We start from the raw sequence: 21,207 nt of genomic DNA on the forward strand, positions 1-21,207 counted from the left end.
CTATTATTCATGCCTGTCATATCCCCTTTTTTCACTCGGTAGGGCACGCTGTTAAAGCCAACAAGCCCCCAGGCCCCTTTCCCTCCAACCTAATGGCCGACTCTAATGACGGCTTGCCTTGTTTCTTTGTGGTAATTGGGGGCGCAAGCGACACTGCAGCAAAATCTCCGCTGTCCTTTTTCCTGCTGAGATTCTTCTGCCGCTCCCTCCGGCTCCCCTGTGATGTAGGTACCAGCTCCTGCTCTAATGATATCATAACTGCTATTTCCACACATGGCGAATGATGACAGGCCAGCTCTCATGCGCTCCACCCGATGGTCCAAGGATACATTGCGGCTGGTGGGAGGTTGAAATAAAAGCAGGGTAAAAGTATGTGCCTGATAAGGGAGACCTTCTTCCGCTTCCAGCAGAATGAGGCTCCCGAGAAAGCTTTCCGATTGGCGCCGTGACCCTGAAAATTGAGATAGAAGAACAGGGCAAAGGTTTCCTAGAAATCTTTACAGAACATACTGTCAAGTCAAAGCAAGATTCCTGTTGTCCTCATCAGCATTTTCAATTCTAACAAGGAAAATGCTTTGCATTCTCATATGCACAGAGGAGAGAAAACATGCCAAATATTTTGTATCTGATCCAGATCATATCTTTGGCAGTATTGTGGTTTTAACATATAAATCACCACATTAAACACGAAGGATCATATGTCTGCCAAAGGTCTGATTTTTACACAAAATTATAAATTGTACTAAAATCTTATTTACACATTTCCTGTGTAAATACATGGTAACAACGTAATTTCAAACTAAATCCAGATATAATCCAGAATGCTTTTTTGGCATCAACTCCAATTAAATGTGTAAAAACCCATTTGTCTCTTTTCAAATATTTCACGTACGCCCAAAATTTGCATTGCATATGCTGGCTTGGAACGTAAAATCAAATCTTATCCAGATGTGATCTCGATTGCGCTTTTGACAACAAGGTCAATTTGACATACTTACTGTAAATGCTTTGTCAAATCCTATTTGACACGTGACACGTTAAGAACATAATCTCTAATTGACTCCTATGCAGTTTCAAGAAGTAGTTTCAAACCAATTTTGATCCTGACATGATTCAGACTGTACTCCTGTACTAATGTAAACGATGAAGTAACAATCTAATATAGCATTTTAGAAGCTAATATCACATATACAGTAATCATCTTTTTTTTCATAGAGTTGCATAAAATTTACAGACAATGCATTATCGAACCAAGTTGCTTCTGGATCGGATCCGGATTGCACTTTGAGTCGCAATGTAAACGTCAACATATTGTAATCATTCAATATAATGCAACTCTTTATATTTGAATGTGACTGTTATAAAGTAGAACTCAGGTCTGGCGCTTTTTTGCGTGTCCTTGAAGCAGTGTGAATTTTAGATATGGCGTGCATAAGCTCGCGCACAAATCCCCATGCGAACGCTCATCATTTGAGAGACATGCAAAACTCGATCGACTTGGAATTTCTCTCGCTGCTGCTGCAAGGCTGCCCGCCCGCACTGACGCTGGCGAGATAGCGGGCCGCCGTTTGAACAATAATTTCCCCAGTCCGGCTGAAGTCAGGCTGCTGACGCTCCAGTTTGCTTCTCTGAAAACTCCCTTCTTCCTTTCGGTAATCCTCCGATGGGAAAGCGGAGAGAGGGAGAGAGAGAGAGAGAGAGAGGCGGGATTGCTGACAGGGACATCACTTTTCTTCCTCACATGCCTTGTTTACAGTCTCCCGCCCGTTGCTGCTATTGCCACCACTCTCCAAGGAGCCATAAAAAACAAATAGGGGCTTTTAGAGAAATTGCCTGTGCGCTGGCGATTAATAACACTTGCACCAGCTTGCAAGAAGTTCTCCCGAGGCAAAAAAAAATAAAAAAAATTGGAGAATTAAGAGTGTCACATCCCTAAATTGGAATGATGCAGTGCCACTGCTGTTTTTTTTAACTGGATCTGTTTGAAAAAAATACAAAATTCTTCCAATATTTAAAAAAAAAAAAACGCGGTTTAATTGGTCATATTTTTCCCATTGCAATTCAATGGGCATCTAATGATACAAAACCTCCGTGAATAGATTTTTTTTTTTCTCCCAAACTCAGTGATTGATCAGCTCCAAAATCCTGATCAAGTAAAGCCTATTTTCAATGCGCAAAACCAGATTTCTCACATTTTTTGCTCTATCAGGTTATCCTTAAAATAAAGGAAACTGAATTACCTACTTCGATTAAATTAAATTTCAATAGAACAACAACAATTTTCAAGATACTTTTTCCCAAAGCAAAAAAAAAAATAGGAAAAATAGTATACATTGCAAAGAAAATTCCATTCTACTACACTGCAATGTCCATTTTCACCTGATTAAACATCCAACCCTAATATGAACACTTTTAGAATAAATTCATGTTTATTTTGAAGGTACACAGGTAAAACAAAGATATCCAAGTACAAATCACTGTGCTGCTCAAAATGCGTTGCGACGTTTAATAACGATTATAATTTCCGAGACGGGTCACCTTCAGTTAAGTGCTCAACCATTGCAGTTGGAAAAAAAAAAGAAGAAAATGCTGACTTTTAAAATGAGCCATTACAGTCATTTAGCATGTGGATTGACCCAACAAATCATTTGACCTTCCTTGTGTAAATGCTTGCATGCAAACACACTACAAGTAATTCACCACGCTGACCTCACCATGATTAAAACCATTAGGCGGCGATATAATAAATCATCCTAATGATCGCATGAAAATAAATAAAATAAACGGGCTCTCTATATTAATGTGTTGTGGGGGGAACGCCACTGTTGAATAATTAAGTGCAACCTATTATACACGCATTAACGCGGTGGAGTTTTGCTGATGAAGTGCAGCACTTTTTTTTCCCCTTCTGTAGTTTTCAGCGCAGCTGGCAGGTTGCTACGGTAACGGTCCTCCTGACGCACGCATGCGCACACGCGCTCACTAACTATCGGCGGCGTCTGTATAAAGTTGCCAAGCAACCAGGCAAACGTTCACCTATTCGAAGCCAGAATTAACAAAAAAAAAAAAGAAAAAGAAAAGGGGACGACTTCAGGACATGTTGAGGAGTAAAACATCGCCACACGTTCAAGCGTTTACCATCAAAGCCGCTATGAAAAACTCCGTGGTGAGTGACGTCGTTTGACGCGGATACCGATCTGACGTTAGCATTGTTAGCATTAGCCTCGTTTGGAAAGCATTAACACACCTGTTAAGCTGAAGGTAGAAGACTACTTGTGACGAAGAGAAAAATCAAGTTTGAAAAAAATAATCATATAAAATAATGAATATCACATCAAATAAAATACAATGTAAACAATACTCTAGATATTTAAGACTTTTACCTAATGTGTAAATGCAGGGGAAAAATAATAATAATAAAATAACATGAATGCAAAAACCTGTATTGTCCTCCAGCAAAAAAACTAAAAAATATATATATTTTCAAAGAAGCAGCTTTGTGAGTCAACTCCGCAAGCGGCCAATCATATTGTGCTCCATTTAAACAAATTTCTGCAAAGCCCTTTAATATTCACCCTCACAGGAGGAGATATGACGTGCAACCTGACTGATTCTCTCAGACCACAGGCTGGTTAAAAAAAAAACAAACAAAAAACAGTTTTTCAGGGGCTTGCTACTCATGTCTTCCGCCCCTTGTGTTGTTTTCCTCGCTCACAGGCGCTGAGATATCGCCATGGAGAGGGCAGCTTTGCGGCGAGCTGTGATTTGTGGGTTACGACAGGGCCATTTCAAGCCTTGAAAGGCTACGGGGACTTGAAGCATAGGCTTATTAGACTTTAAAGTATTTGTGCCCATAGAAATTGAATCACTAACACCGACCACTGAAAGTCTTAGCCATTTTTTTTCCCAGTGATTCATCCCCTATGTATTCACAGAAAAAAAAGCAACAAAAAAATGTTGAACCCCATGCAGTTTATATTCTAGGGGGGAGGTTGTCACCTTGTGTTGCAGACAGTGTGAAGAACAAAGCTGTTATTCACTGTGCCGCTGACTTCTTTTACCGAGGTGGTAGAAATAACAGCAGGTTGGGGGTGTCACTGCAAACACCCGCATAGTGTTACAGTGAATAAAAAAATAGTCTGCACGGTTCTGTTCAAATACTAAGATTTTTTGACGAACCTTAGCATGTAGTTGCACAAGTGTGCATACCCTCTTCATGTATATCCAGGCTAGAGCTCAGAATAAAGCATTCCCTTTAAAAGCTCTGTAAAATGGGAATCATTACACTTTTTTTGACCTTTTTTAACCCCTTGAGCTCAATGGAGATATGTGTCCCTACTATAGATTTTGGAATCAAATCCCATTTGCAAGCATTTAGGAATGAACGCATGGTGACGTTTTGAGCTTGTGTTTATACAATCGATGGTAATTTATGGCCTCCTAGTGTTTTTTTATGCTTTTTGTTGGCTGTATCAAGATCAATAGCACAAATTGGGTCTTAATTGACGCGGAGGGGTTAAGGTTCCTTCTAATAACAATTTTTGAGGCTAATGGCTCACATGGTTTAAAAAATAACACATGGGAAAACAGAATTATATAGTACATATTTTTTTTTAGATCTTTGAACATACATAAGAAGTAGAAACTGATATATTTCATTTAAAATTGAACTGAATGTTGGACAATTCGCGTAGAAAACGACGTTGGCGACAAGCCATACAAGAATCAAATAATCAGGTGCATGATAAAGTCTGTTTCCATTGTGACAAATAAAATATTTGTTTGGATCGTGACGAGTCAAGCGTTAATTTTCACTTCCAGAATACCTTGCAAGTAATACAAGCCAGGTTGACTTTATATCTCATTTTGTTTTGGCACTGTTTATTTTTGAACAGAAAAATAACCCAGAAAAGGCTTTAAAATTGCTAATATTGTTCAAGAAGCTTTTGGAGGCATTTGAGTGATTATTTTATGTTATCATAGACCTAAAAAAACAAAAAAAAAAGCATCTGTACTTATTTTTTATGGATTTATTTTTTACACCAAAGCTCAATAAGGTGTTGACACACAGATTAGTGTTTAATTGCCGACGTGGACTTTTAGCGTACCGCTGTCTCAAAGCGTTTGACCTTTTCCATAGTTGCCAAAAACACAATTCTGAAAATACTGCGGCGAAATGTGCCAGCGTGACCTCTCGCGAATCGCTTGGCTGATTGTGTCTTATTATGTTTGCTTTCCACAGAGCTCTCTGGACAATTACACCGGCCTTTGTGTTTGTTCCGTTCTCCTTGAAGGCCTTGTAGCCTGCATTCTAATTAAATGTCTTTTAATGGAGAATGTTTATTGCCCCTCGCAGAGCCTTTATTTTCGGCTCTGGAGTTAATTAGCCCCGTGTCATGTGCTAACCAACGCAGAGGACGTGTTGACCTGTGCGCCATCAAGGAGCTTGTCAGTCTTGAATCAGAACACATGGGAGCCATCGGTGTATTTGCGCTCACGTTCGAGTATTTTGATGATGACAATGACCTTGAAATCAATTTGCTTAATATGGTGTCAGCTAATGGGGTCTTATTACGCTTAAGGGGGATTGGTGTTAGAAGTCAAGTAATTATGCTGAGCGGTCTGTTTTATTTTCATTTTTTTTTAGGCATGTTTCATGCACTAAAGGCTGGCTTCACGCTGCAGCTCTGACTCCTCTTTACCATTAAGTGCCAATAACCGATTATTTGACTCTTAATTTAAGTAACTTTTATCCGATATTTCGGTTTGCAACTGAATCTGCTTTTTAATTTTTTCAGATTTTTCTAATCCTCTAAGGGTCTGTTAGAAGAACCCCTTTACATTACAGTGTATCCTTATTAACACATTCAGTGCCATTCACAACCAATGTTGTCAAAAAACGGTTTTTACTGAGCTGGCAATGATTGGGTTGACGTTCAAAGGGCCTCTGTCATGCAAAATTAACTATTTGGAGCTTTTAGTCTTGTTAAAATGCAAATTCCTCACCAAATACACCCCCAAGTCCTGTTTAACTCTGATGACTCACCTCTGGGCATTCCTACCCCCCCCTGCCCGGTCTTCGAAAACAACTGGGTCCTCACTTTTGTCACATCACTAATTGAGTACCACTCTGGTTGCCAGCCAGTCGCTCTTGCCATCAAAATAATTCATATTTAACAAGAAACAGAATCACCATTGTGCATCGTTGTGTGTGGGTGCATGATTGTTCGTCACTGCGTGCCCTGTGATTGGCTGGCAACCAGTCCAGAGTGTCCCCAGCCCACTGCCTGAAGACTGCTGGGATAGGCATCAGGAATTGTCTTAGTTTCATGACATATGATGGTCTGTATGTTGTCATCCAAGTCATAACTTATTTATACATATTTGGTAGAGGCCTGATTTAGAGTTCATAAATCACAATAGTGATGAAGCAGTTGTTGACTCTTATTAGTGATATTAACAGTTCAGTACAACAACACGTGACTAACAACCTTGTTCATGAAAGACCGTAATAGGTACACTTACCTCGTGAGCTGCATTTTGTCTTTGTCAAGACAATTTGCTCGCATTTAGTCTTGGCGTTCAAATTTGTTCCACTCGATGCGGTAAACAATTTAGTCAACGGTAATATGCTGGACCCACTTGACAGTGTTTGTATTGTGATTAATTAAGTCAGTTTTCATCAAATGTATTTTCACTTTGTTCCACATTATTAATATGTAGCACATACTCCCTTCCCTTTATGCATGCAAATGCCAAAGCACTTCAGTGGCATGTCTCGTCACTTGGCAGCCATCTTGATAATACCTTCAGGCAGATTTTATTTTAATATATTTGGTGGGGGGAAGGGACCCAGGAGACCACTCAGAAATGCTACAACCGTTGCAAACTTTTGTCTAACAACATTCTTTATAACTGGTCACAGGGTCATTTTTGATTATATTCATACACTTTGCTTCTTTAGTTCCTCATTTTACATCTGTGTCCCATTCGCAAGCACTCTGCAATTGATCGTGATGAGTCCAAGGTGGATTTTGTCTTAGTTAACTAGCAAAGGTTCCACCCAGTACCATGACCCTGAACACGATAAGTGCTATAGAGGATGGATAGATGGATGGATTCATTATAATAGACCATCTGAATCTCATCAACCGTCTTTAGTACTTCCTACTTGTCCTTGCTGGAAATAGGGGGTCCTTTTGAGTGTTAAATGGCAGACGGCCGATAGCGGAAAAATCTATGTCCGGTATCAGACAACATATTTTGACATTCAGCTACAAACATGTCACATGGTGGCCTTCACATGAGACTGACCTTTTGGATTTTTCTGACCAGCACAGAAAAATTTCATCAGGATTTCATTTAGAAATGACGCGTGTAAGTTTTATATTCCTTCTACTCTACTGAATTTTTGGAGCACTGGATTTTTAGAAAATTTCATATGCAGTGCACTATGTTATAAGATGCAGCGGATTATATGGGGCAACTGGTTGATCTAATATTCCAAAACAGCCACAAACCAACCATCAGGTACAATAATCCCGCCGCACTCTCCATTGTTTTTGTGGTCGTTTTTAACATTACATCACTAATGAAGAGAGGAGGCGCTCTCTCGGCTTGTTGCGATGACGTTGGAGACGCAAAGTTTAGTGGAACAGAGTAGCGCAAAGCAGAGTAGAGCCGGGTTGATATCGTCGATAGAAACATGGCTTTACAAAAACAATATGGTTTGCCCGTAGTATCCATTAAGGGCTCTAAAAAAAAAAAAAGTTTCAACTGAATAAGATGTGAATGCAACCGAGTTCAACCGAATCAAACCTGGAAAGATAACCTGCTAATTTAGAATGTGGAATAGAATCACCACAAATTAAAGGTATGGAGTCTTGCCTTCAGACATTAGGAAAAAGGCTGCGAGGCACGAGGACACTTAATACTGTCGGAAAAGATCCACATGGCAGCCTTGCATCTTTTCAGTTTCAACTACCTCCGCTCATTACCTTCGCTGTCCGGAAACATTGACGCAAATCCTACTAACAAGTGTTTGATCAACACAGCCCGTCGTGGCAGGAGAAGACAGCCAACCTGCTCATGACTCATTTCGCTCTCCCTTCCACTTCTTCTTCCCTCCCAATTTGAGGATTTGCCTCATTTCTCTTCCTTTCAGGTGAAGAACAAAGAGAAAGATGCGGTATAACCCCTTAGACCCGATCTGCGGAGCATGCCGGGTCTTATACGTGGCTTTGCTTGTCTTTCTGAAGGCTCCTCAACTCACCCTTTTGATTTCAGCCAAGTGCTTCAGCACTGTGGCAGATGCTCAACGCTCCATCTGCCACCCTTGACACACATTTCTTCTGGTCTTGTCAAACCTAACTGACGTTGCTTGGCCTGTCTGCCTGGCTGCCTCTGCAAAGTTGCGACACAGATGCTGACGTGGATGCTAATGCCCAAAAATGTCAGACTTCTTTTTTATATGGAAGAACATACATTCATCATGTTCTTTTTTTAAAGCTTGGCTTGGCTGGATTTTGCCATTTACATTTTAGTAAACGCTATGACAGTGGGAGATTTTTTGAGGGTAGGCGTAGGCCGTTAATCGATTCTGATGGTCTGATATCTATGAGAAAAAATATCACGGTATTAGATTGACAGTTCTATTTTGTCCACTTTAATATAATCTATATTATTTTTAAACACAATATTAAACATTTGGTCCATTAAGAAATGTGCGCCATGTTTAGTACAAATAAATACTGTTAATTAAATGACAAAAAAAAAATCTTCTTGTTTTTTAATTGTTCTGAGCAAGTCACAGTGCCCCGTCACTGGCAATCTATTTTTATGACAGACAGGTTTAAAAAACAAACAAATGTAACAAAAAACAAACATCTTGCCATCTAAAATGATTGAGTCAACTCTGCAAGCACTACTGATATCGTATCGCCGAACTGAATCGCACTTCCACAAATGAAAAGCAGGAAGCCAGGCAAACTACGATTGATTGGTGAGAATACAAATTTTTCAAACCAGAGGCCCATTAAAGTGCACTGCTCGCTTCAACCTGCAGAGGTGCTGTTGCTTTAGTAATAACTAGTAGAAGAACAATACAGTCAGTCAATGATAATTGGTTTAGTATATTATTTTGTTCAGTTTTATAACTGAAATATAAATCCAAAACATTCAGAGAGGGCTTGAATAATGCATTGATTGGTCATTTTCGCTGTGGGAACGAAAGGAAATGCAGTCCATTTTTTATCGGTACAGGAAACTGTCAATCGTGTAAGTAAAAAAAAAAATCTTTTACCTGCTTTGCACGGAATTGACTTGTGGCTCATTCACACGGCCTTGATTTATTCGTGTCATTAGAGGTGTGGGATAGAAGGGGAGGCAAACAAAGGCTCATACAAATAGTCTAGACGCCGCTTTCACTGTCAGAACATTGGCAATCTGCAATGCAGAGCAAAGAGGTGCTCACGAGGGAGGCCCGATTGAATAGATTGATGTCTGGATGGATGAATTGGACGAGCAGGGATTGATGACACCCAAGTAAACCTGCGGTGACCTTGACATGCGTGCCGCTCCGCCGAATAATCAGCTCAAAAGCTGCCAGTTCTTGGCGCTCGGTGCAACGGGTACATTTTTTGCTTAAGCTTGTTTGGATTTGTTTGTTAGCGCATTCCAATGTGTCTCTTCTCATCGGAACTAAAAAGGCTGCAGCAACAAGCACAGTTTGAGAGCTTGGCCACGACAGAGTTTTTCTGTTTTTCAAAGCTATAATTGTGTATGTATATATATATTTTTTTTTATCTCTTGGGATAATATGAAGGGTGGGCTATCATTTCAAGCATTATCCCTGCTGGTGGTCCTCACAACAAAGGCTTGTTTCATAAGGTGTATTTTCTCAAACACTCCCAACTGGGAGTTGTGCCACTAGGTTTGAATACAAAAGTATTTGATGTCACATTCAAATGAGCAAAAAGCAGATTTGTACGTTTGTGCTGCTTGCATTGGAAAACCTTCTTGTTTTATCCTCGCCACTTGATAAAATGAAGTCGAAATAACCTGAAATCACATCCGAACCGTTTGGGAATGTAGTTAACTTATTTAAAGGCAGCCCAGTTAAAATGGATTTTTAGCTTGTATAGCTGTCAGTGGTAATAAATGAGTTAACTTGTTGACTGCCAGCCCAGTAAAGGTCGGATCTTTGACGTCTGTACCCGTCAATGGCAGTGATTGAGAAGGGGAAGTAGAGACAAAATATCTTCTTTACAATAATATGCTCTACGCACTACAACTACCTTAAACATGTCATTTTGTTTAACATCCCATTTGTGGAACATGAATGAAATCTCTCATGGGGCAGCCATTCTCTCCCTTGCCGTTGTCTGAAAATGACATCACAGTGCTTGACATGACTTTCCCATTAAAGCGACACATAACTCTTATTTTAGTAGATTATGGTGGCGCCATATGGACAAAAGTGCTTGTTTTTTCTTTTGCCTGAGTAAAGACGACATTCCACATGAAAACCACCACATAGTGTCATGAAATTTGTTCTCCCAGTTGACTGCAGTTGAAGCGATTTCCATTTCTTTTTCTATTGGCTGTGTGAAGGATAAATAATGCAATGAATCTGGCTGCTAGTTAGTGTGGTTTGCGACATACCCCGTGCCCCAAACCTTCCCTTCCTACTTACATGTATGTCTACAGAGTCTGTGATGTCTTTTTGTTTATGCATGTTATTTTTTCCAGGCTTATGCTATAGCTCTTGCTAGGGAAATGGCAGAAGGTTTGTTTTCATCCTTCCTCATCCCCTTACATTTTGTTTTCCTTAATCTCAGATCTCTTAGAGCTACACTGCGGTGTCATGCCAACATCCTATCCCATCCCATCCCATCCTATCCCATCCTATCCCATCCTATCCTATCCTATCCCACCCTAATCGTGTGAAAATAGTATTGTACTTTTGAGCTTGATGCATGTCTGCTTGTGTCAGTTTGGACCTGCAAAATATGACACTGATTACTTTTTGCGCTAGCTGGCTTTCATGCATTAAAAGCTACTCACTAGTCCACCAGGAACAGAATAGCTCGGAAATCTCTCCCGGTTTTTGAACTCACGCCAGTAAGTGAAAACTGGGCCAGTGGTGATCCTTGACTCTTCAGACTAAACTTTTCATCTTTTTTTTTCAGCTTCTGTTATGACTTCAGTAATTGTGCGTAGATATTCAAATCGAATGCTGTCTTTGTACCAAATAGGAAAAGAGGGAAGTGATGTAAAGTATGCCGTACAGCAGTCAGCACATTTGTAGTTTTTGTGTGGCAGGGTTCCTACCACTTTGCTCTGAATTGCTCAGTGCCGGTAAAAGCAATACAGACCTGCCTCATGCCATAACAAAATAACCTTTCAGCTATGTAGGCGTCAGTGTTTTATCAGAAGAGTAATACAAATATTTTATGAACTTTGAACACTTCCTTAATGTTGCTTTAAATTTGACGTCAGATGAAACCAGAATATGGTTTAATTGACCAGTCATTTCCCTCCTGTAGTATATTAAAGAAATATACTCCTATGCCCATCCCTTTTGTAAACATCATACGGATTAAAATCTTGTATCTTTTGTATAATCTTCAGTCAAGCAATGCAGAATTTGATGCACAAAATACATCCGGTTTGTATGCAGCGTGAAAAAAATCTTGGTTGTAAGAATAATGTTCTCAATGACATCTTAACCAATTAGCCTCTTCTGCTAAATAAATACTTTTTTTTTTAAAGAATCACATTTCATATTAAGAAGTAAAAAAATATACAGTGTGTCTGTGCTTGGAGCAGAGCAAGGATATAACCTTCAGTGTAGGTCTGGCCAAGTTTGATTTAAGTAAAAGGTCACATTTCAGATACGTTCCCTTCGCTCTCTCTGAAGGCAAACCTTCAACATCATTTCCAACAGACAAGCCTTCAAGGCACCAAGGCTGAGTTCTAGGAAAAGAAAGTCATACTATACTTGTGATTGGACATTGGCCTGGAGTTCATTTTCCAGTAGCCACAAACCACTGGATAATATTCTGAGTTTTGGGATCTCGTCATGACTCTTAATGATGCTTTGCAAATGTAAAGTGTACGGAATACATTAAATAAGATCCAATAAATCATTTGGCCACTCGATAAGTCCACTTAGTGTATATTTTTTTTCAATATCTTCAGTCTCCTCATCCGAATCAGCATCTTTCAGGCAAATATTATCATTGCACACTGCAAGAATATTAATATTCCAACAGGCAGTGTGGCCATAACTTAAATGCGGTTATGATGATCTTTATTGTCAAGACGTAACTTATTTTGATAATGACATTCGTTAGTGCGTATAAATTATTATTTTTTTTTCCCTCTCTCTCGCCGCTGTGTGGTGTCAAGTGCAGCAAGTCAGAGATTTCGTTTTTCGTGTGTGTCTCATTAATTTCATGGCCCGGCATAGTGTTTTAATACCCCGCGGTGTTGTTACTGATTAGGACTGGAAAGACAATGCGCTGCATCACTGCTTTCTCTAACAGCCACAACTTGAAAATGCACTGCTTTATTTTTTTTTTCTTGACCACACATGCGTGCGTGTCACCCCACTGTTGATTGCCTTTACACTGTGTATAAAACCATATTGGGTGAAAGATCGATTTTTGCAAGTATTGTAAAACCAGCGTAAAAGCACCTCAGTAACAAAAGGTTCTGCCAAGCTTCTGGGAACATACCGTATTTTCCGCACTATAAGGTGCACCTGAAAGCCCTAATTTTTTTTAAAAAGCTTATGGTGCGCCTTATAATCAGGTGCGCCTTATATATGGATCAATATTAGATTGGGATTTGTAGATGGGGAATGAAGTGATAAAGTAAGCTTTACCTGTTTCTTTTGTGTGTTTACAGTTGACGAGGTTCGTCATATTGACATTGAGTTATTATGCTATTGAGAGTTTTGAGTTATTATTTGAGTTATTATTGTTATTACTTTGAATATTGCTATATTGAGGGTGCACCTTATAATCCGATGCGCCTTATATGTGGAAAAAGTTTTGAAATATGTCATTAATTGAGGGTTTGCCTAATCCGGTGCGTCTTATAGTGCGGAAAATACGGTAAATGAAAAGATTGCAGTGATCATATGGGAGAAGCTACATGGATGCTTTCCATCATAATATATGCCCGCTAGGCATCAATTGATATTAGTTTGTGATTGTGCTAACTCTTAGCAAAACGCTCATGCTATTGAAGTGACAACTCAATTTTTTTCATTGTCACAGTCTGTTTTATTTTTAAACAGAATATTGAATATGTGCTACATAAAGAAATGTGTATTGTGTTTGTTGCAAATGAATGAAAAAAACGTGGCCCTTGCATCTTTCAGGTCTTTAAACATGTTGTAGCCACCAATAGGTACAGTATTTTCCGCACTATAAGGCGCACCCCTAATTACTGACATATTTTAAAACTTTTTCCATATATAAGGCGCACCAGATTATAAGGCGCACCATCAGCTTTTTAAAAAATTTAAGGCTTTTAGGTGCGCCTTGTAGTGTAGAAAATACGGTACTTTTTTGTGTCTTTTGTGTCTAGAGGGCATTAAAGTGATTGGAGAACACTAACTAGCTTCAACTGAATTTTTTCATAGATGTTTTAGGTGTGTTGTTTTGGATTTGACATGACATGAGTGGAGTGCACCTTTTTAGATACCTGCCATGGGTTTGTTCAGTAAAACATGTTGGCATTGATTTTTTTTTTTTCCTATTAAAAATTGACTTGGTTGACTTGTCTGGATTTGACTTGAGACGAACGGAGACCACCTTTTGTGCTTTATCGCTGTCTTAAACTTCTCAAGATTCTCTTCATGGACTTGTCTATTTTCCACCCAAGTAGTAGGACTGATATATTATTCTCTCCTTCCTCTGGCGTGCGAGCTGATTCACCGCTTGCCGTCGTGCCTTCCGTGGTTTGGCGATGCGAATCAGCCAATGGGGCCATGTAAGCATACGACCGCCCTGCTGCCCAGCTGATAAGTGGGCCACACGGAGAAGATGGAAAACACTGACGGCGTTTTTGCTTCCTCTCTCTTATTCGCGCTACGTTGCACACTAAGCTAGTCTTTTTAAACGCACAGTATTTCCTATCGCCCCGTTCAAAGGTGTTAAACCGTAGAGGAGATGTGGAACAGAGGGGGCGTTCTCCGGGCCTTGAAGCGCTGGCATTTTTCTTTCAAGCGATCCTTCTTTCAAGGCCTTCAATAGCAGGTAGCTGTCAGCTGTTTCATCCCGGAGTCTTTGTAGTGACAGCGGGCGCGTAATTGTGTCGCCGCGTTGCATTGTCGTCACTTTTCACAGCCAACAGCGCCGCTCGCCCTTGTGCTTGTGTGTGCGATATTGTTGATCCAAAAGCCTTTGACACAGTGACAACTGTAAAAGTGCTCCCTCTGTTGTGTCCGGCCTTGTTGTGAGCGCCGCATAAAACGAGCCACCGAGAGCTCTTTTCTCATTCGTTCCCGTCCGACCTTGTCCCTCACAATGCGGCTAATTTCTGCACGTTATAAAAGCTCGCTGGCAAACCCGTGCGTTTCATGCTGTTTAGTCATGAGAGATTAATGGGGTGGCGCAGATTTATTCCGCTGAAAGAGATCAGCTTCCCACCAGCCAGCCGAGTCTTTTGCCCTGCAGAGGTAATGAGTAAGCAAAACGATGCTGTTAGATGATTTTCTTTGGATAAGAATTTGGAACGGAGCTTCGCTCCTTTTCACTTACCTGAAACAAGCCATTCGAAAATTAACCCCCCGCAATACAAACAATAAATAAATAATAAATAAATAAATACATACAAAAAACAAATAAATAATCCGTTGATAATTTCGTCAAGTTTCAAAAACGTTTGACTTCGTATCCTTTGATTCATAAATAGGATAATTTCCTCATATTAGGTGCGGAAAATAAAAATGAGTTTTTTAAAAATTCAATTTGTGCGTTTATTACAAAATAGGCTAAGATATTGATAACTATTTAACAAAATAAAAGCAGATGCTTGCAATTATTTTATATTTAACACAATGGTTATCAGTCTGCTTTCATAGATGACTAAACAAAAAAAATACTGTCAACAGGTTAAATTCTGAGGATTTGGACAATTTCGGGCAAATCATTTAATTATTTGGGGCCATTACTCTGTTAATCTTTGCACCTCTAATTTTATTCTTATTGCTTTGCCTTTTCAAAATCCAACTCAAATCTCATAAGAACTCTGTCATTCCACATCCATTTTGTACAGTACTGTGTAATATACTGTTAATGGAAAACAAGCCAAGACAGAAGACATATTTTTTCATTTGTTGCTGCTGTGTGGCTGTAAAATGAAAACTGAAGAAATTATCTCAAGAGAATTTAGTAGAATAGAGTAAAAAAACAAACAAAAAGAACGCTTTTTAATCAAGACTCAGCTAATTTCCTGGCAAACATGAGCACAAAACCTTGCAATAAACTCAAAAAGACTTTCTAAGTGCGGCTAGAAAAATCCCACTATTGTTGTTTTATGGCTATCAATGTGCAAAGTAATTTGCTATTATCTCTGAAATTTGATGGCTCATATATCATTTTTATAATCTTAACCTTCCTCATTTTGCTGATTGAGTGGTGTTTGTGTGCAGGTTTTTGTACAAAATCCTACTAAAATTTGATGAGAGCGATTTTGTTAAATGAGTTGGAAAATGACATCCTTCGACTATATTGGAGTGGTCTTGTTGCTCTAGGTTTGGATGTGCGTGTAAACCAATTGTTCAATTATTTCTTGTTACATCCCCCAAAAATATTTTGCAAACCCCAGCAACGGCAAAAACAAATAGCATTTTTTTGAAAGAATCAAAAAGTGGACCGCTGCAGATTTACTTAAACATTTTGTGCATTTGTCTGACAAAGGGAAGCACCACTGCCACCTAATGTAGTGGATGTGCAACTACGCTTAGTTTCAGTACGGCTGAACAAGGGGTCTTGGACATGCAAAAAAATCAAAATAAAAGCAAAATTTTGCATTTGTAAGAAAATGGATGGATAGATGGGTGTAAAAGCTCCTGCCAAAACGCCAAACGTTTTTAGCATTACGTTTCAAATTCCTGCTAAATCCTCGTGGGAAAAGGCTCGCCATTGCTTCGGTGCCCACTCCACTGCAAAATAAAACCAGCTAATTTGCTGCCCGCGCAAGCTGACCTTATCAGAAAACCCCCGGCCTGTCTATTCCATCTTCCACGACTGGCCTACCCCGCTCCCTCCCCCGAGGAAAGGCGGATTTCAATAACCTCTCAACCGAGAACGCCGACCGAATGCAGCGAGCTCGAGCGGGTGTCTGCCTCCCCGCTTTGCTGTCAGCAAAACGGGTGAGGCAACGCGCCCCCTCTTGAAGTGGCGTCCCGGTCCCGATGCGAGGCGAGGAGGGATCGAACGATCCGGACGGAAAACGACGAGGCGTTAAAGCGGTCTCATTTGCAAAGCGGGGCCTCATCTCACATCCGAGCGAGGCGTTTCGGGGCGATGGCGGTCCGAGGCCCCGGCACGGTGATGGATCGCCTGTATTGCCGCGGGAGCCCCCGCCGCGCTGAACTCACCCTCAAGAATTGATGAGCCACAACCTCTTGTCTCCACTGTCTCTCGCTTCCTTCGCTATCAACTCCTCAACGTCAGCCGTACTTCATCTCCATTTTTCATTTTCCTCGCTTCCTTGGCGTCTTTGTTCTCTCGCTGACATTTCTTACCGATTTCTTCCGTCTTCTATCGGGGTCCCATCTTCTCCCCCTTCCGCTGCCACCCTCGGTCCATGTGTCAACCCCAAGCAGGTGAGCCATGGAGGTGCCATACTAATGTGGTTTAGTAGGAGAATCTTTTTTTTTTTTTTTTCCTTTGGGTGACACCTTTTATAAATGACAGCCGCGCCAGGCCCCCGTCGGTGTTCAATCACCTCCGCGGGAGCTTACCCGCAGGGGGTTCAGCATGTGTGTGGCACTCGCGCTTGTGCGTTTATTGCCTCTGTGGGGGCCCTCGCGGCAGCCGCTACTTCTTTATGGCGGACCTCAGCTGGGCCGGACAACGACGTTAGGAAGGAAACAGATTTGGACAAAGAGTGAAGGCGAGGGAGAGAAATGACAGCCTGGAGCTCATCTGACCGCTGCTGCCTTGTTATGACTCCCTGATGTGTGCACCAAGAGCACGCGGCGAGGCGAGCGCACTTTTTTCCGCACTTTATTGCCTTACGCAACCTCCATCTCGGCACAGTGGCCTCACAAGCTTGTTTACGGCTTCCATCTCGCGCGGTCGTTCCTTGCTTGTTTCTCATGCTTTTTCAACGCCTTTGCCTATTTATGATCATGCGATGGGATGGAAGTTACCGGAAAAGGTCCCTCATTTTACGACAGGTTTCCAGTCCGACAGCACGGACATAAGTCGGAACGCAAAGCACTCGATGTTCACTGAGCATTCTCAATGAACATTCTGAGGGCTTCGTCGAAAACAGATGAAGATTATTGTTTTGGTTTAGTTAGATGCGTTTTAAAATGGAGAATTTTACCATTTCCAACTAAACACTAAAAGTAAGACAAAACTAGCAAACATTTTTTGGTCCCTGGTAACTTTCATTGAGTACATTTTACTAAATAAAAACTGCATTTGGGCCCAGTCCAAACAGAGTAAAATTTGCAGTTGAATTTACTCTAAATATTTAACTGATGTGTAAATTTGACTATTGTTTATTACTGCATAGACTGGGACCAATACATAGTAAATCTCAGCCTATAAGCCACCACTTTTTTCCCTTGTTTCGAACCCTGCGGTTTATAATCCAGTGCGCCTTATATGCAGGTTGTTTTTTTTTACTAGCCACCAGGGGGCAATCTACAGTTAAACAAAGGGAGACACAAAACGTTTTGATATCGAGTTTATGCTGTTTTACTTGCGACCAGAGTCCACTCTCCAAACCAGGCATGTTACTGTTGTGTTGGTGCAGTATTATAATTTTAAAACCTAAAACTGAGGCATGGTGTTGCAGCAAACAGGCAATTTGGAAAATAAAAAAAAGATCTCAAATTGAAAAAACTTCCATGTACCATCGTTCTGCGTGAAAATCTGATGTTATAACCTTCGGCTTCTCGTCCAGTGTGGCTTACATATGACAAAAATCCATTTAAATATTTGTTGGTGCTGCTTATAGTCGCGTGTAACTTATAGTCTGAAAAATACTGTACTGTAGGCTTTTTAGAGTATAATGTACCTAATGATATTGCAGTATTTACCATAGCTTTAAAACACCTACATTTTGTAATTTTTAGCTTGGTTGATAAGCTTCTGTCCTTTTTCCGGTGTGTGTTTTCCATCAGTGGGGCTAATCGGAGAGAAAGTAGTAAAATAGCTGTGACGCTTGTAATTCTTCAGCCATGAACGCAGGCCACGGAATTGACTGCAGCGTCATCATTCCTGATCATAAAAGCCACTCAGCCAGTCAGTGCAGTCTAGGTTCATTCTCTCTTTCGCTCGTTGCCTCGGTCGGAGCTATTTTTAGCTTCCCTATGCAGCACGCCTTGACTGCCGTTGGAGCTTACCTGGACATGAGGGCTGAGTTGCATTGATGCTGTTCATACAATGACCTGAATATGGCACCACAAAAAAATAAAGAAAATCAAGAAGTCTATTCTTGTTCGACAATGCCTGTAATGGATGCCGTACGTTAGCAAATCTCCGATCTAGCTTTTGAATTGGAATCTTATCGAATCAAACCAAAACAACCATTTGTTCCTCCCCATGGCGAACATAGATCCAATGAAGTGCTTAAAAAGTTATTTAAATGAAAAGGCTGCTAAAGGAATAATTTGCTTACAACATTTTACTTAGTCTCCCCCCGCAGTGCCTTTTTAACTCACCATTTTATTCCGTATCGCCCGGTAAAGTCTCCAAACGGTTGTGAAAATTACTGAAGTGCAATCCCCCGGCGCTCTAAAACCTGTTTTAAACTCACGCTTTGAACCGCTGCAACTGTAATAGCCGACTTTGCAATGTGGAGTTCTATCTACAGTAGCTTTCATCATACTGGCGATTTCTCTGCACTTACCTTTAAAAAAAAAAAAAAAAAAATGTGTTGGATTATGTAACACTTAGTCAACTCTGGAGAATGACGTAACACATGTGAAGTATAGAGCAGCATCACTTTTAACCCTTACCCATATGCCCATTTGTTTGCACTCTTGGAAAAATGCTGCTTCTCAATGGGTGGTAATGACAGGATTAATGACTGTAACTATCATGTCAGTTATGGGCAGTGTGACACAGATGGTGCGGGATGCACAGAAGGAGTGTTCTGTGTCGAATCCAATTTTCAGTTCTTAAGTCATGAAGCCTTCACAATCTGTTGTACTGTACTTCGCATTCTGTGAGTGACAAGCAGCTAGCCAGTTGCCGGTTAACAGAAGAAGCTAACATAATAGTTCGCTTGTTTACTCAACCATAAATAGATGCTGATGCATAACAAATTTGTCGTGTGGAAAGGTTTTGGACCCAGAAGCAGACAGGACACTGAAGTGGAAAATATAAATGTCTTTTTCCACAAAAAATCCAACGTATGCACAATTCAGAGAACTTTATTCGGAAATCAAACTTGAACTAGACAAGACTCGGAAAGTTGATGCGAACAGACTCAGAAAACCGGACTTGGAAAGCCTGAACTTGACATGGAACGGCCCTATAAGAAAACGGTGATAAATGTATAAAAAATGACTATGGTGACGGCTGTATAGCATGATCATATTTGCTGACGTACAGTCATCTCAATTTTCATATTGTAATTTCATCTAGCAGTGACTCAAAATATGATACTTGCAAAATATTTTACTGTAACATGCTGCGGTTGGCAAAACAGGTCTCTTATTTTGTAGGAGCAGGCCGCTGCTCTTAAATGAACTAAGAGGAAACGCTGAAAAAAAATTGGACCCGTAGGGTCCTTGAAATGCACAGTATATGCTGACATCACATGACAGGTCCATCCTGAAAATGCGTACCACATTTAAAGAAAGAGACAAGTAAAGAAAATCTTTACAGTGATAAAAGCGGAATAATCCATCTCTTTTCACTCATCTTCGGGGACGGCCATTTTGCTTTTATTGTCACTTCCTGTCGAGTGAAAATGGCATCGCAATGCCTAAGGACTCAGCTTGTGAAAGTTACATGATGAAACCCAGAAACCAGTTGACGCTCATTACCTGTGCCCCGAGGCATCGCCATATTATTTTCCATCCCCAATATGTAGCAACTCAAAACGGCCGCCCCTTGAGATGCCTAAAAAAGATGAATTATTCACCATAATTCATACTCCACAATTTCAATATTAATCAGAATACCGTGTTTAGACCTGCGCGGGGACATGGAACACATAATTGCAAAGAAATCTTTTAACTTGACTTCCCCTTTAAAGCACGAATACATTGTATGTGGCAGCGCTAGTCAAAACAGGGTACTCTGATTAATATTGCATTAGTGGAAAAAGAATTTGAGCTACTGCCTGTCTGAGCCTTATTAATATTACAAAATAATGTTAAAATTCAAGATTACGGTGGCAAGAAACAAAAGGCCGTGCCGGGAGAAATCGGAACAAGAGCGCGCATTGTGCGGCAGGGGTGATAGGACTCCCATTGTCTTTCGGCGACACATTAAAAGCACATATCCAGCCACGGAGGCAGAGAAAAGATGATGCTAACAATGCCTCTGGCAATGCCTCCGGCTACAGGGCGAACACACACATGCACACACAAACATGCACTACCAGTGTTTTGTACAGCGGCATGCACACGCGCCCCCCTGAATTACTCAAAAGGCGGAGCCGTGGGAGTAACTCTATTCTAGCGTGCCAGTCGATTCTAATTTCATAAAACAACGCCTCTCATGCTCAGTCTGCTTGCTTGACTTTTATTCATGTGTTGCTTTGTGTGTCTGGTCAGGTGGCGGGCCCCCCGCCGGCGGGGGCTTTTCAGGAGCGCCCCTCCAAACCCACCATGTTTCGCAAGTTTTATGAGCGCGGGGAGTTCCCCATGGCGCTGGAGCATGACACCAAAGGGAACCGCATTGCTTGGAAGGTATGCTAACTCCTGGTAAACATTTTTTTTAAACCCCAATCACTGGTTCGTGAACTGCTACTGTTTGGTACTGGGCCTAAGAGATA

At 40.7% G+C, this 21,207-nt stretch overlaps 1 protein-coding gene across 2 annotated transcripts in view; it reads left to right on the plus strand.

Annotated features, from left to right (window-relative positions):
- The first annotated feature begins 2,967 nt into the window (after positions 1-2,967).
- pacrg (PARK2 co-regulated) overlaps positions 2,968-21,207 on the plus strand; it is a 153,784-nt gene continuing 135,544 nt past the window's right edge. The window contains exons 1-2 of one of the 2 annotated variants that reach the window (XM_088433241.1): positions 2,968-3,166; positions 20,987-21,121. In XM_088433241.1, the coding sequence (XP_088289367.1) occupies positions 3,098-3,166; positions 20,987-21,121 (204 nt within the window). In that variant the 5' untranslated portion in view covers positions 2,968-3,097. Of the gene's footprint in view, positions 3,167-14,602; positions 14,693-20,986; positions 21,122-21,207 lie in introns of those variants that run through there. The other variant, XM_088433240.1, reaches the window with a different exon arrangement.

The sequence above is a fragment of the Hippichthys cyanospilos genome, chromosome 14, assembly GCF_059441005.1.
Source record: "Hippichthys cyanospilos isolate Australia breed blue-spotted pipefish chromosome 14, RoL_Hcya_1.0, whole genome shotgun sequence".
Lineage (NCBI taxonomy): Eukaryota > Metazoa > Chordata > Actinopteri > Syngnathiformes > Syngnathidae > Hippichthys > Hippichthys cyanospilos.